This window comes from Sitophilus oryzae, unplaced genomic scaffold (genome assembly GCF_002938485.1).
Source record: "Sitophilus oryzae breed Bouriz unplaced genomic scaffold, Soryzae_2.0 scaffold_1389_pilon_pilon, whole genome shotgun sequence".
Lineage (NCBI taxonomy): Eukaryota > Metazoa > Arthropoda > Insecta > Coleoptera > Curculionidae > Sitophilus > Sitophilus oryzae.
In genome coordinates this window covers 3,718,209-3,731,796 of record NW_022146047.1, presented here as the reverse complement: position 1 = coordinate 3,731,796, position 13,588 = coordinate 3,718,209, and the positions used below count along the sequence as shown (strand labels likewise).

At 33.3% G+C, this 13,588-nt stretch overlaps 1 protein-coding gene across 2 annotated transcripts in view; it reads right to left on the bottom strand.

Annotated features, from left to right (window-relative positions):
- Positions 1-1,611: 1,611 nt before the first annotated feature.
- LOC115875577 (calmodulin) overlaps positions 1,612-13,588 on the bottom strand; it is a 29,991-nt gene continuing 18,014 nt past the window's right edge. Inside the window, exons 3-4 of one of the 2 annotated variants that reach the window (XM_030891088.1) lie at positions 11,389-11,631; positions 1,612-2,805 (exon numbers count right to left, since the gene is read on the bottom strand). In XM_030891088.1, the coding sequence (XP_030746948.1) occupies positions 2,777-2,805; positions 11,389-11,631 (272 nt within the window). In that variant the 3' untranslated portion in view covers positions 1,612-2,776. Of the gene's footprint in view, positions 2,806-8,197; positions 8,320-11,388; positions 11,632-13,588 lie in introns of those variants that run through there. The other variant, XM_030891087.1, reaches the window with a different exon arrangement.

Below are 13,588 nucleotides of genomic sequence, written 5' to 3'. Positions count from 1 at the left end.
GAATACCCACCTTAAGAACTACATATTTTAATGAAAAAAGAATCGCCATATTCACGATGAACGTACATATGGGTTATCACTGGAATATTTTTCTAAAAAAATATGTGCGCCACTGTCAGCAGAATTATGTAGGCCGTTTAATGCCGATTTAAAAGTTGTATTTTGATATTTTATCGATTTCGATCTTCTTGAGATTTTATTAATCACAATAAAATTAATAAATTATTCATTTAATCAAATTTATTCTTTCCTCCTGTAGAAACAAAGCCGAATCGGACAAATGTTGATATGAAAAATATATCTTATTTTTACGTGAAGAATATCCCCTCTAGAGATGGCACGTTTTTTTGAAACACCCTGTATAGGTAATTTTAAAGCCACTTAGTGCGGCGTTACACGGTCCGTTTTTGCAGGTTCCGCACTGCGGATCCCGTTTTGCGGTATGGCAATATCGCATGAGATGGCATGGCAGATGTAACACCATCCGTTTTTGCGGGATGTGCGGCGACGTGCTGCCGCAATGCAGGATTGCGGGAACCTTGGTGACATGATACAGTCAGTTGAATGTAAACTGTGGCACGGTACGTTTCTGCGGTATGCCGCTTTGATCGCGAAAAGCAAAATATGTTCGATACGGACCAATTTATCGAGCTAATTCGTGGGCTACCTGCCCCTTGGGACAAACCAAACCCTGAATATTCCAACAAAGATGCACGACAAAGGGCATGGGTGAATGCACTAAGTGCGGCGTTACACGGTCCGTTTTTGCGGCATCCCGTTTTGCAGGATGCCGCAGAAACGGATCGTGGCCTCCAATTATACGATCCTGCAAAAATTGGTTTGGTTTGGTTCGGGACCTTCGTGCAGCTACTACGCACATTTTGATATTGTGTGGCAGAGGCGAAGGGACTATGTCCCTTTCAAAATTAAACATTGTTTTATTACTTGAAGCTAAAAATTTATTACGAGAGCCGAAATGCCGTAAAACCTGGGTTCATCCTTTTAATTCCGAAAGCGAAAGAAGACGAAGATTTGAAAATTTTATTCTAAAATTCGAAAGTACAATGATAAATTCTTTGGCTACTATCGGATGTCTCAAAAATCTTTTGATGTATTGAGACCCAGCATCACGAAACAAAACACGACAATGAGGATTCAACCATGCCCTTTGTCGTGCATCTTTGTTGGAATATTCAGGGTTTGATTTGTCCCAAGGGGCAGGTAGCCCACGAATTAGCTCGATAATTTGGTCCATATCAAACATATTTTGCTTTTCGCGATCAAAGCGGCATACCGCAGAAACGTACCGTGCTACAGTTTACATTCAACTGACTGTGTCGTCACCAAGGTTCCCGCAATCCTGTATTGCGGCAGCATGTCGCCGCACATCCCGCAAAAACGAATGGTGTTACATCTGCCATGCCATCTCATGCGATATTGCCATACTGCAAAACGGGATCCGCAGTGCGGAACCTGCAAAAACGGACCGTGTAACGCCGCACTTATTCCATATATCAATAGGTATCGACATGTCGGAAAAAATACCATCCCTAGGAGAGACAATAGTATAGTGCATATGCATAGTCTTTTGAGAAAATAAATAAACAATTATTTCGTTTTAGATTTATTTTAAATAAATAAACAACATAAAAGATTTACGAGTAAACATCCTACATTATGTCTTCTGAAAAAAAATCAAGATGCTCTATTACAGTAAAAAGGAAAAATCAAAACGAATACAGTTCTCTAAGTCACATTAATTTTTCTTTTTAGTTTAAATTTTTAAACATCTAATAGTTTTTTTTCACATAACTCCAGTTACTCGTCTATACTTTTTCTGTTTTCGTTTGTTTTTAAGTAAAAAGATAAGAATCCGCATTAAGATAAAACCGAAAGAGGGAAAAAATCTTAAGACATACGTTTTTTAACCTTTAAATACTAAAATTAAAAACTTACACATTATTACAGTACATTGTTTTAAAAGAATAGAGAAAAAAAAAGATAAAAATTAATATTAATGCATATATTATTATAGACCTCCTGATATTTAAACGTAACTTTTTTCTATGTAAGACTAATCACAAGTTAAAAGTTTATAAAAAAAACAATACTACAAAATAATACATAGGCGATTAGAGAAAGTTTAAACATCAGGAGTTTTTAGAAATAGATTTATATAGATTATTTTAAAGATAATAAGTTATGAAAGAAACTAAAATGAACTGGAACAAGGGAAGGAAATACGATCTAAATATAAGTGCACGTTTTTTTAATTTTTTTTTCATTCTTGTAAGATTGGATCACAAATATATGAAAGAATCTTGATTAAATAGTTTTTTTTCCTAATATCGTACCCTTCTTGTATCCACTAACAATAACTATCTGTGCGATAATGTATTTAATAGTGGTACTAGACAGGGCACTCGAAAAAAAAACAGAAATACCTACGTTATATTACAAAAATTTACACAATAATTTAAGAATCATTTTGTTTTATTATTATTAAACATTATTATAATTACGAATCAATCGATAATAAGAAAAGTATCTGTTGTAAAATAAATAACGATTTAAAGTTATTCACGTAATTTTTGGCCCGGCCACGCCCAACTTTTTTGCGCAAGCGCAACGCGACGCTCCTCAACGGTGACGCGCGTGTGATAGAAGAGAAGTGTGTGTGGTAGGTTGATGTTGTTTTGTTGTTGATGTTGTTATAATGTTGTTTGACGGGCCGAGGTGAAACAATGGAAAGCTGAAATGCAAAACGTTGGCTTCTTCACTTTGAGGTCATCATGGTGACGAACTCTGAAACAAAATAGAAAATAAATCAATCAGTCACGTAATCGCAGAGAGGGAGGGGGGTCTGTGAGCGATAATAACATCGGAGGGGGTGGCGGAAGAAGAAAAATAACACTGAATAAAAAAACAATAAAGTTAGATCCTATTTTATTATTCAAACTTTTTTTGTTGGTTTTATTTGGCTTCTCTATTGACAGCTCTTGTCGTACTTTTTTGTGTTTATTTTTACGACTTCTTTATTTCACGTTTATTTCGCAATTGGTTTTATGCAAAGTGTTTAAATCTGGAAAAACATTGTGGCAGTTGTTGAATTACAGTGAAATTATTGTGAATCTTCGGAGCATTCAAAGAATCTTATTGTACTGCACATTTTTTTACACGTTTAAAAAATAGAACGCCACAGATAAACCGAAATTCCAGTCAGCCATCTTGAAGCACCTTTGCGGTCTCGCAAATTTTGTTGATATAATCCTTCCTTAGACCGAGCGCCCACGGTGCGACTATTTTGAGATACAAGTTTCAAACTAGTTTACCCTACACTCAGTTTCCAACTAAAATATAACTGCTGCACGCACCCGGATGCAACTCATTCTTAGTCAGTTTCAATCAGTTGGAGCAGCAGTTCAATTAAAAAAATACAATGTCAAATTCGGAATATTGAGAATTATCATCATCCTCATTAATTATCATAAATACCACAGACAATACAGAACACATAGAGAGTACTGGGTCCATCCATACATGCTTTCTCACGTTTTTCTTGCAGTACTCTAGAAAGTTTATAATTATAGAGTTCTTCGTATTTCTCAACCTCTCCGACAAATTTTATGTTCAGTTCTAATCACCCATTTTGAAATATAAGAAATAACGTTTATAAATATTATTAGAAAAGGAAATTATATAGGGTGTATACTGAATAAATGCGCATAAATTGAAAAGACGTTATTTCTGCAACTAAAAATTTTCAGTTTTTTTTCGATTGCTTAAAAAATTATAAAAACGAGGACAGAAATATTTTTTTTTGTTTTAAATTTTAATCATGTTCTTTAGAAAATCCTGAAGCTATTCGCTATTCGTATAATACTAGATGTTTCCTAAAATACAATATACGTTTTTCAATTTTCTTTTTTTTTTCATAAAATAATATGTAGATAAATTAGGAAACATCCTGTACATTTTATTATGTCCTCTATAATACCTCAATAACTTTCAAAGGCAACCGACATTTACGAGTTATAATAATTGTAAAATTCCCATCGCATCGGCCGCCTAGCTGCTAATTTTGCAGGATATAATTTAATTTGAGTACATTTATCCGCCCATAGTTTTATTTTAAAGTTAATTATATTCATATTAACGCCTTTGCTAAATAATATTTATTTAACTATTTACTGCGATGTTTCCAACATATACTTTGTAATAATTTTCATATTTTACGACGACTGAAATCGACAGAAATCGAGTATTTTTTTATAATTTATTGTAAACTAGTAAATTCTAGCAACTGAAATCGACAGAAATCCGAGTATTTTTTTATAATTTATTGTAAACTAGTAAATTCTAGCAACGAAAAATTAATTATTGAAATCACTAATTTCGAGGTTCCGAATGAGGCTTAATAATACATAAATAAAATAATATAAAACCTATGTGCCTATGTGTATTTTGCTTCACTGTTTTTAAATTTCTTTAGTTTAGCTCGTACTAATAGTTAAAAAAAGAAAAAAAAATGGACTAGACAAAAAATCTCTTTCCCAATCGGTTAGTTCGCTGTGTGTGTGTGTGTAAAAATGTAAATATTTTCATTTCTTTGTCATAGCCGTTGACAGACGCGTTCGCCGTTACAAAAATGTATGCCAAGAAAAAAAATTAGTCACACCGGCATATTCCACCATAGCGAAAACATCCCAGATATTATTAAACGGTTTTATCTTATCATTACCTTGTCAAACAACGATATTTACTATACGGTGTATCCATAAACATGTATCCCGGCTTACTTTTAATTGCGATGACGTAAGACGTCTACCCGTCTACCTGTTTTATATACTGAGTGTTTGGATATCACCTCAATCCGTTATATTCAAATGAACTACATTACGTATACCATTCTGGACATCATCTGCGTGGTTTGTATTTTAATGCATGTAACAGAGATAAATATAAATGACCGGTTGACAGACAGAGAGATAAAATAAAAAGCGGCATACAGTGTTGCCGGTTTTTACGTGAGTAGGAAAATGTGTGTAGAAAAAAAATGAACTATTTTAAAAACTTTCATGTATACTACTGAAATGAAGATAATATAATATCTAAGCTAAATATAATCTATTACAGCTGTAGTAAAATGAGTAGCTAATTGTGAAAAATAAAGTTCCAACATCAGATGCAACGTGTTTCGTAAAACGCCTACTGGCGCGGTTTCAAATTTTGATGCAAAATACGGCAATACTGTATAGAAGAAATGTATTAACCCAACTTTTATATCTTTTTAATACATTTGATTTTTCATAAAGGTACACTCATGCTGAGAGCGTCGAGCGTCGCGTCCGCGTGTCGAAATGGAATCAATTCACTTAACTTAAATTAGACCGTTCAGGCAGACAGCGTCGCGTTTGGCGTTGCGCTAGCATTCGCTGAGCGTCGGGGTTCGAGTACAATGGGGCAAACGTGACGCGACGCTCGACGCTCTCAGCCTGAATGTACCTTTGAGCTTACTACATCACTGTCTTCACCCTAAAATCCAGACCACGCAGTTTCAATTACCAGATCGGTATATGTATGTATTTGAATATAACAAATATTTAGCTCAAATATTTATTTTTACTGCATTTATTTTACACTGTATGATAAATAAATAAAATTAATACAAAAGGGTGTCATAGTAAGCACAGAAACCATATTTCAGTTCAAGTTTTACCATGTCTATAGCCGTATAATTAGCATGGATTTCGAATAATTTACATCAAAGCTGTCACTGAAAAAAGATCTCTATCGCTAAACAAAGTTGAAACTAAAATAACCATTTTGCCTGCCTACTATGACATAAAGACATTATACTAACTTAAGAAACAAAAAAACAATATTTTATCATCTGTCATGCAATCTATTTGTTTAATTAATGTTCCTAGATGTATAAAGTACGACAATTACCTCCATTGCGTACCGGGAAATTTAAAACTAATGACATATATTTTTTTATATTGACATAAATTTAGTATTGTATATTTCTGTCACAAAATGTCAACATTTTATCACCAATATTCGCCATTTTACTCCCAAAGTAGTTGACAGACCAATTGCCTTACTTTATACACCTAAGGACTTTGATAAATATGCTTAAAATATTCTGCCCTCTACCGGTCCCCCTCTGACTCAACAAAGTGACGTCTATGACACATACTATAGGTATACATCTAATGACGGGTTAAGTACACATTAGTGCCCAGTGACAAACGCTAGACGGCTCTGAAACACAAACGATTGTCATCGCAGCTGTACCATTGTTTAGTATAAATTTTGTTTTAGTGTGTTAAGTCTTTTAAAGCAGCTAGCAAAAAAATGCAATTATATAAGCGCATATTTCGTTGTAGTATGGGAGTTTATGTTTATATGTTGTTATATTGTATCTATCGTTAGACATAATATACAAATGTTGAATTGATGTGAGCTTCTTCTGATGTATCTCATGATGTTTATTTCCTTCTTTTGATTAAAATATAAATATCAAAATGTTTGTTAAGATGATTTTTTTAAAGAGTACTTTCCGTGAAGGTATGAATTATTGAAAGTGTATTGTGAAAATTTTAAGCGACATGCTTTCCAGTTTAAAACAACAAAAGCAAATTTTGGTGGAAGAATCAGCAACAGCAGTAATTTTAGTAGTTAAAAAAGCAATGCGTCCACATAGAACAGTAATGATTTCGTCTTTTAAACGACCATTGGTTGTTCAGTTTATTTAAAAATTTTATTATAAATCTACCATTAAATAGAAAAGACTAAGGAACGAACTTACAGAAAAAAATCATCCATTCTTTTGTCAGTTTTGTTTTTTGTTGACGTTTCACTTGACATAGTTACACTTGAAGGGTTTGTTGTATGGAGGGTAGAGGCAAATCATTTATTTATTCTAATTTATTATTAAATTTTATTAAAATTTTTAACACTGATGTTCAGCCAGTTAGTAGCAAGTAGCCTGTAGCAGCAAATAATAGTTACCTACAGCCAATTAAAAAAAAATAATCGTATTTAAGAAAATTACAAAATCCCTATTTTTTCAAAGTTTTACCACACTCTAACTTTAAAACTATGCATTACAAACTTGTTTATAGGAACTTTTTTTCATATTTTTTGATAAGGCATCAATGAGTACTTACTTTGGTACAATGAGTACAACTTTGACCATTTAATGACATTTAAAAATTTAAAGGTTGCCATTAGACTTGGATTAAAGTAAATTAATAAATTGCTTTTATCTCATCGAGGAGACCGAACTAGAGAAAAAATCGAGAGACAACTTTTAATCGGCATTAAACGGTCTACATCATTTTACTAACAAGATAAAAAAGTCAGTGGCATACATGTTTTTATTAGAGATATCGCTAGAAGCACTTGAAAGAAAATTATAATAAATAAAAAAAATGAAGATTTTAAACTCCTGAAGCTACGAAGCAAAGCAAAATCGGGCCTATGTTGATATAAAAAATAAATCTTATTTTTACGTGAAGAATAACCCCACAAGAGGTGGCACATGTTTTTTGAAACACCCTGTATTTTGCCCGAAAAAATTATGCAGTATTTGACGAAACACCCTTTCCCTTATGAGAGATTTAGTGAGGTTTGGTTTGACTCCCTCCCCCCTTATATAATTAACGGACGCCCCCTTTTGTTGATACGCCCCTTCCTCAGTCTTTTCATTCAACAAATTCTTGTGTATTTCACTGGTCAATCAACGGTCGTTTTTTTTTAAGACAAAATCTTTCAACTACTATTTAAACAGCCCAACTACAGAAACTGACCAGCAGGACACGCGTGCGTCCACGGCTGTACAGCGACCGAATACTATGAGCGAAAGAGTTCGGAAATCTGCAAACAAAACGGAATGACAATCTGCCAGTAGATAGGCCAAAAAATAAATTTAGAAAATCGTGTAAAAAATATAAAAAGGTGCTTAAAGAGAATCAATGATCGGAAGAAAAGCTTTATATTGTGCACACAGGCATACGGGATGGTTCACGGTCAATTTTAAACTGCGAATCACCCTGTATAAAACGAAAAAAAAACTTTGAACAAAGACCTTCAGACCCGAAAACTTGAAATTTAAGTGTGAAATTTTTTATTTAAACCTAAAGATAATTGGAATTTTCACACAGTTCTTCTAATCTACATTATCAGGGAGGTTTAATTTTTACTGCTATTTTTTCTTGTCCTTTTTTGGAGTCGGGCAAGGCTGTTTATTTTTCTTTTTCTTCTTGGAGGCCTTATTTCTCAAGAAAACGTTCATGTAAAAGTTTTTAAAATCTATCGAAAAAAATATAACGTCTAAGAACAAGCGAAATTGGAAAAATTGTATGAAGGAAAATTATTAAGAAAAATCACTCGAGATACAGATATAATATTATTTTTTTTTAAAAATAGATACCAACAAAAATACATCCTCCGGTAGAAAAACGGGCACCTTAAAATTTTGATGCATTTTAAAGTTTAGTATATTTTATTCTAGTGATTTGAAATGATTTTCATGATTTTTAAAAATTTGTAGCTGAATCATTTGACTTTTTAGTAGCCTGAATATATTTGCAAAGCAAGGAATTTAAAAATAGTTTTATCATATAGGTAAGTCTCTCGATAATTTGTTGTTTGATTCATCTCAATAGCTTTAGTTTTATTGGAGATAATCGCTTTTAATAATACAGTAAAGATTTACAGCAATTTTAACATTGAAAACATGCTTTTGCTTTTGGATCCCCATCAACACACTTGTCAGGTCTTCTTCAAAAGCGAATACCTCCAAAAAAATAAACTACTGAGATGAACTGAAAAACATCGAGAAAAGATATACTTAGATAATAAAATTATTTTTAAATTCTTTGGTTTGTTACCATACTCCACAGGGTGTTTCAAACTTTCATCAAAATTTCAACATTTTGTTTTCCCTCGTATTAGAAATTAAGAAAGGAATTTACTCGTAATTTAGAAAGAGATATTAAACAGTCAAATAATTTAGCTACAAAATGCTTAAAAAATATCAAAATTGGTCCACAAACACAATATATAAAACTTTAAATTACATGAAAATTTTAAGGTGCCCGTTTTTCGTGCCGGTGAGTGTATATATACCGGGTGCGTCTCGAAAGTGGCTCACCCCTATAACTTTTTTATTTCTTCAGATAAAAAAATCGAGATTTGGTACGTTAGTATATGACATAAATTAGGATTGATTGACGTATACAATTGTTTTTGGTGACTTCCTGTTTCACCGGAAATGACTACAACTTTTGATTTTTAAATGGCACCCTCGGTATTTTTTTATTTTATTCGATAGAAAATGACATTCTGAATAGAATGACATATCATATGTCAACTTTTGATATTCTCGCTTAAAACAAAATTAAATTTTAAAATTCAATCTAGAGTGCCATGGTTATGTTAAAAATACTAATTCTTAATCAAGGAGCCTTGGAAAAATAGATTTGATTGTCTAATGTTTTTAGTGTATTGTTCTGGCCAGTTAGAAAATGCTCAAATCGTACTTTTAATCATATTTCAATTTTTTCAAATGTAACGAGGGTGGCTCATTAGCATATTTGGAAAAAGCATTTTTTACGAATAATTTGGTACCACACACTTGGTATTTCGAGCCAAATTTTCGTTACGAACCGCAAGTTATAATTTCAAATAAACCATATGCGAAAATGTCAAAAGTTGACATATGATATGTCATTCTATTCAGAGTGTTATTTTCTATCGAATAAAGTAAAAAAGTACCGAGGGTGCCATTTAAAAATCAAAAGTTGTAGTCATTTCCGGTGAAACAGGCAGTGACAGAAAACAATTGAATACGTCAATCAATCCTAATTTATGTCATATACTAACATACCAAATCTCGTTTTGTTAACTGTAAAAATAAAAAAGTTATAGGGGTGAGCCACTTTTGAGACGCACCCGGTATAAATTATGACCTTTTATAAAACTTATATAATAAAATTATTATCTTAAAGATTAAACTGGTTGAAGTAGTAATCACAATTAATTATCTTTATGACAAATAATTCTTAAAATTTTTAGATATCTTCAACATTCATTTCCATATCAGGAAAATACATTAGATAAAACAATGAGGTATACGAGCTATTATTAAATTTTACTGCACACAAACTCGACTAAACCATTTTGATATTCAATAAAATAAAAATATTTCGCTTGAAAATGGCTACGAAACAGAAAATTTTGAGTTTCTTACAAAACATGATAAATGAAAACGAAAATGAGTCAGTACCTAACACCTGAATCATCGTTTAAAATTTATCCATTACTATATTATGTAAATTTATTACAAATGGTTTGTTACAGGTATCGCGCATAAATAATGCAAAAAAAAACAATGAGGGAGATTCCTAATGTAAAAAACATGAGCGTAAAATTTAGTTTAAATAATTAATAAACATTTATTAGTTTTTTTAGCTCATCCGTTAATAAAGAAAATGGGATTCCTGGGTCAAAGATTATTACTTTTTTACTGAACCTATGCAAACTTTTTTTTGGATATTTTTTAATTTTATGACCATACTATTCTTGTTTTTCTTTTCGTGCATGTTATTATTTCAATTAATAGTAAAAATGACAATGATTATAGCAGGATTTTAGTAGAGCTATGAAACATGATTTCCTTAGGTTGTAAAATAAGGGATGGACGTTTGTATAATTCATATTATCTACTCTAGAAGTACAAATTTTTGTACAATAAGTTCTTGGACTGACAATAAGAAATTTTTTGTAAAACCATTTTTTTAGAAAGTAAAATGGACCGAGAATTATACGAAAATTCGTTACCTCTAGAAACACGAATAATTAGTTTCTGACAAAACTAGTAAATTGGGACTATTTTATACAAAATCGGTCTGTCAGACCGACAAGGTGGTCTTACAGACCTATTCGTCGATCTGAGACCGACACGTCCGATCGTCACTCTAGCGTTGCTACTTCAACCAGGCCGGGTTTCCGAATTTCACCATTGTGCATCAAGTTCTTGGAGTGACAATAATGATGATTTTTTTTTGGAAAGCCATCCCTATCCCTTTAAAGGTAAAATTGAGCGAGAATTCTATGAAAATTCGTTATATTTCAGCCTAGAAACACAAAATATTGGTTTCTGACATTATAGAGCCCTAGAAACTTAATTTTATGCTGTCAAAGCTGCGGGTATATACTAGCAATTTTTAACGCATTTTACATAAATCGGTCTGTCAGACCAATTTTTCGACACGTCGGTCCACGGGACCGACTAATCGGTCTGTGAGACCGATACGGTCTAACGTTACTACTTCGACCAGGCAGTGTTTTCTGGGCATCATCGCCCGTGTCACCTACCTTCGTAATTGACTTGGCCGTCGCCGTCGATGTCCGCCTCCCTGATCATCTCGTCCACCTCCTCGTCGGTCAGTTTCTCGCCGAGGTTGGTCATGACGTGGCGCAGTTCCGCCGCCGATATGAAACCGTTGCCGTCCTTGTCGAAGACGCGGAACGCCTCGCGGATCTCCTCCTCACTGTCGGTGTCCTTCATTTTGCGCGCCATCATCGTCAGGAACTCGGGGAAGTCGATCGTTCCGTTACCTAAAAAAAATTATTCGTTATTACCGAAATCCCTTAAATTGGAAAACATTTCCCCTGTTGACAACTCCGCATTGTCGAACATTCAGGGTGAAGTTCGAACATAAACAAAAATAGACAGAAGTCAACAAATTATCGAACAAGACATCGTACCCGATATACATACATGAGACACACTGCGTATTTAGTCGCCTTCATAAAATTAACTCTCTCCGGAGAATTAGTCCTCCGCGTTTCGTTTTAAAATTAAAAACTCAATTTAGCTCGAGACTAATGACCTAATAAAAACTGCATACGTTCTCGTCTGGAACGCGAGTACCTGGCTCTTGTGCCATATACGAAGGATAAACCACTTCATGAATAACGTTAACGTTTCATTTTGCTAATTAACGTATCCAGACGAGTGCGTGAATGTAACCAGAGAAAGCCAATTTCAAGAAAAAAAACTGGTCTAAAAATACTCCATTTCTATAGAACTTTTTTAGCAATCTTCTACATACCGGGTGGTGCATCGGCGTTGGAAACATAAGAAATCCCATGCAACTTATGAACTATCCAAATACTCCCCTTTTGATTTTACAGCAAAGTCGTACATAGTTTCTTTAAAGGTCCTGAAAAAAGGTCCTTTTTTATCCTGAAAACACATACCAAATTTGAACAATTTTGAACAAGCCATTTAAGTAATTTAGGAAAAACTGCATCTAATTTTAAATTAAATCTGAACAGGTAACAATGGAAACAAGGTAAATGTCAACATACAAGTTGTCAACCTATGATTGAATGCAATTTGTTGTGCTCTCTACGCTACTATGTTATAATACATACGGTTAGTGTACCCCTTGTGTACCCGATATGCATTTTTGAAAATTAAAACTTGTTCAAATTAGAGAAAAGCCTGAGGTTTAGGAAATATAATTTGACACTGACAAAATTATAAGTTCGCAACTTAAGGTATGTTGGCATTTACCTGGTTTTGATTGTTACCTGTTCAGTTTTAATTTAAGAATAGATGCAGCTTTTCTTAAACTAGTTAAAACGGCTTGCCCAAAATTGTTCAAATTTGGCATGTGTTTTCATAATAGGGAAGACACTATTTGGGCCAGTTGACAGAAAATTGGCATGAAATCTCCTATCTTTCCAACGCAGATGCACCACCCGGTATATTTATTTAACATGTAAAATTTTTCGTACGTGAGTTGTAGTTTTCAAAACATTTAAGCCTGATTTTAGGTTTCTTATAGGCTGCGAGGTAGCGTATAGAAATCTAAGAATCAGAAAAGGACCACAATAGATCTGAGAAGGTCAGAGTGGACCAGGCCGAGAGCCACCTCTAGAAATCTAGCGTATAAAAAACTACAAAACTATATTTCAATAATTCCGCCTTTTCTACTGATTAACGTATGCAACCCTGTACACTGACACAGATACTCTGTTACAGATAAGTTAATTACGTTGTCAACATGGCACTATTGATTTTGCTCTGACGATATCGGACACCTTCAGCGATTATTAGACGCCCACTCCACTTGTAACGCCGATCTGATTGGAAAACACACAGAAAACACACCAGTAGATACGCGCTCGAAAAATCAGCCATGACGACAGTTTTTTTTCACCCCGCTCGATATTCAATTAATTTCCTTCGGTGATATATCGAATTTCTTCGAGAAAAAATGCTGTTTGATCTACGAAACTCCACCAAGGAAACGAAAGTATCTCTAGTGACAAAAAAGAAATTCAATTATAGATTATACTTGAAAATAATTTGTTTTTTTATAACTTTTCGTATAAATTCAGTCAAATATCTATCTAGTCAACATTTTTTGTCAATGATGACATGTATTGATTATTTCAATTCCAAATATCTTGAGAACCATTACTCGTGGCGATTTTTACCAAGAGACTTTTTTTACGTAAAAATCGGCGGAAATGTATATTTTTCAGTAGTATAATACAGGTA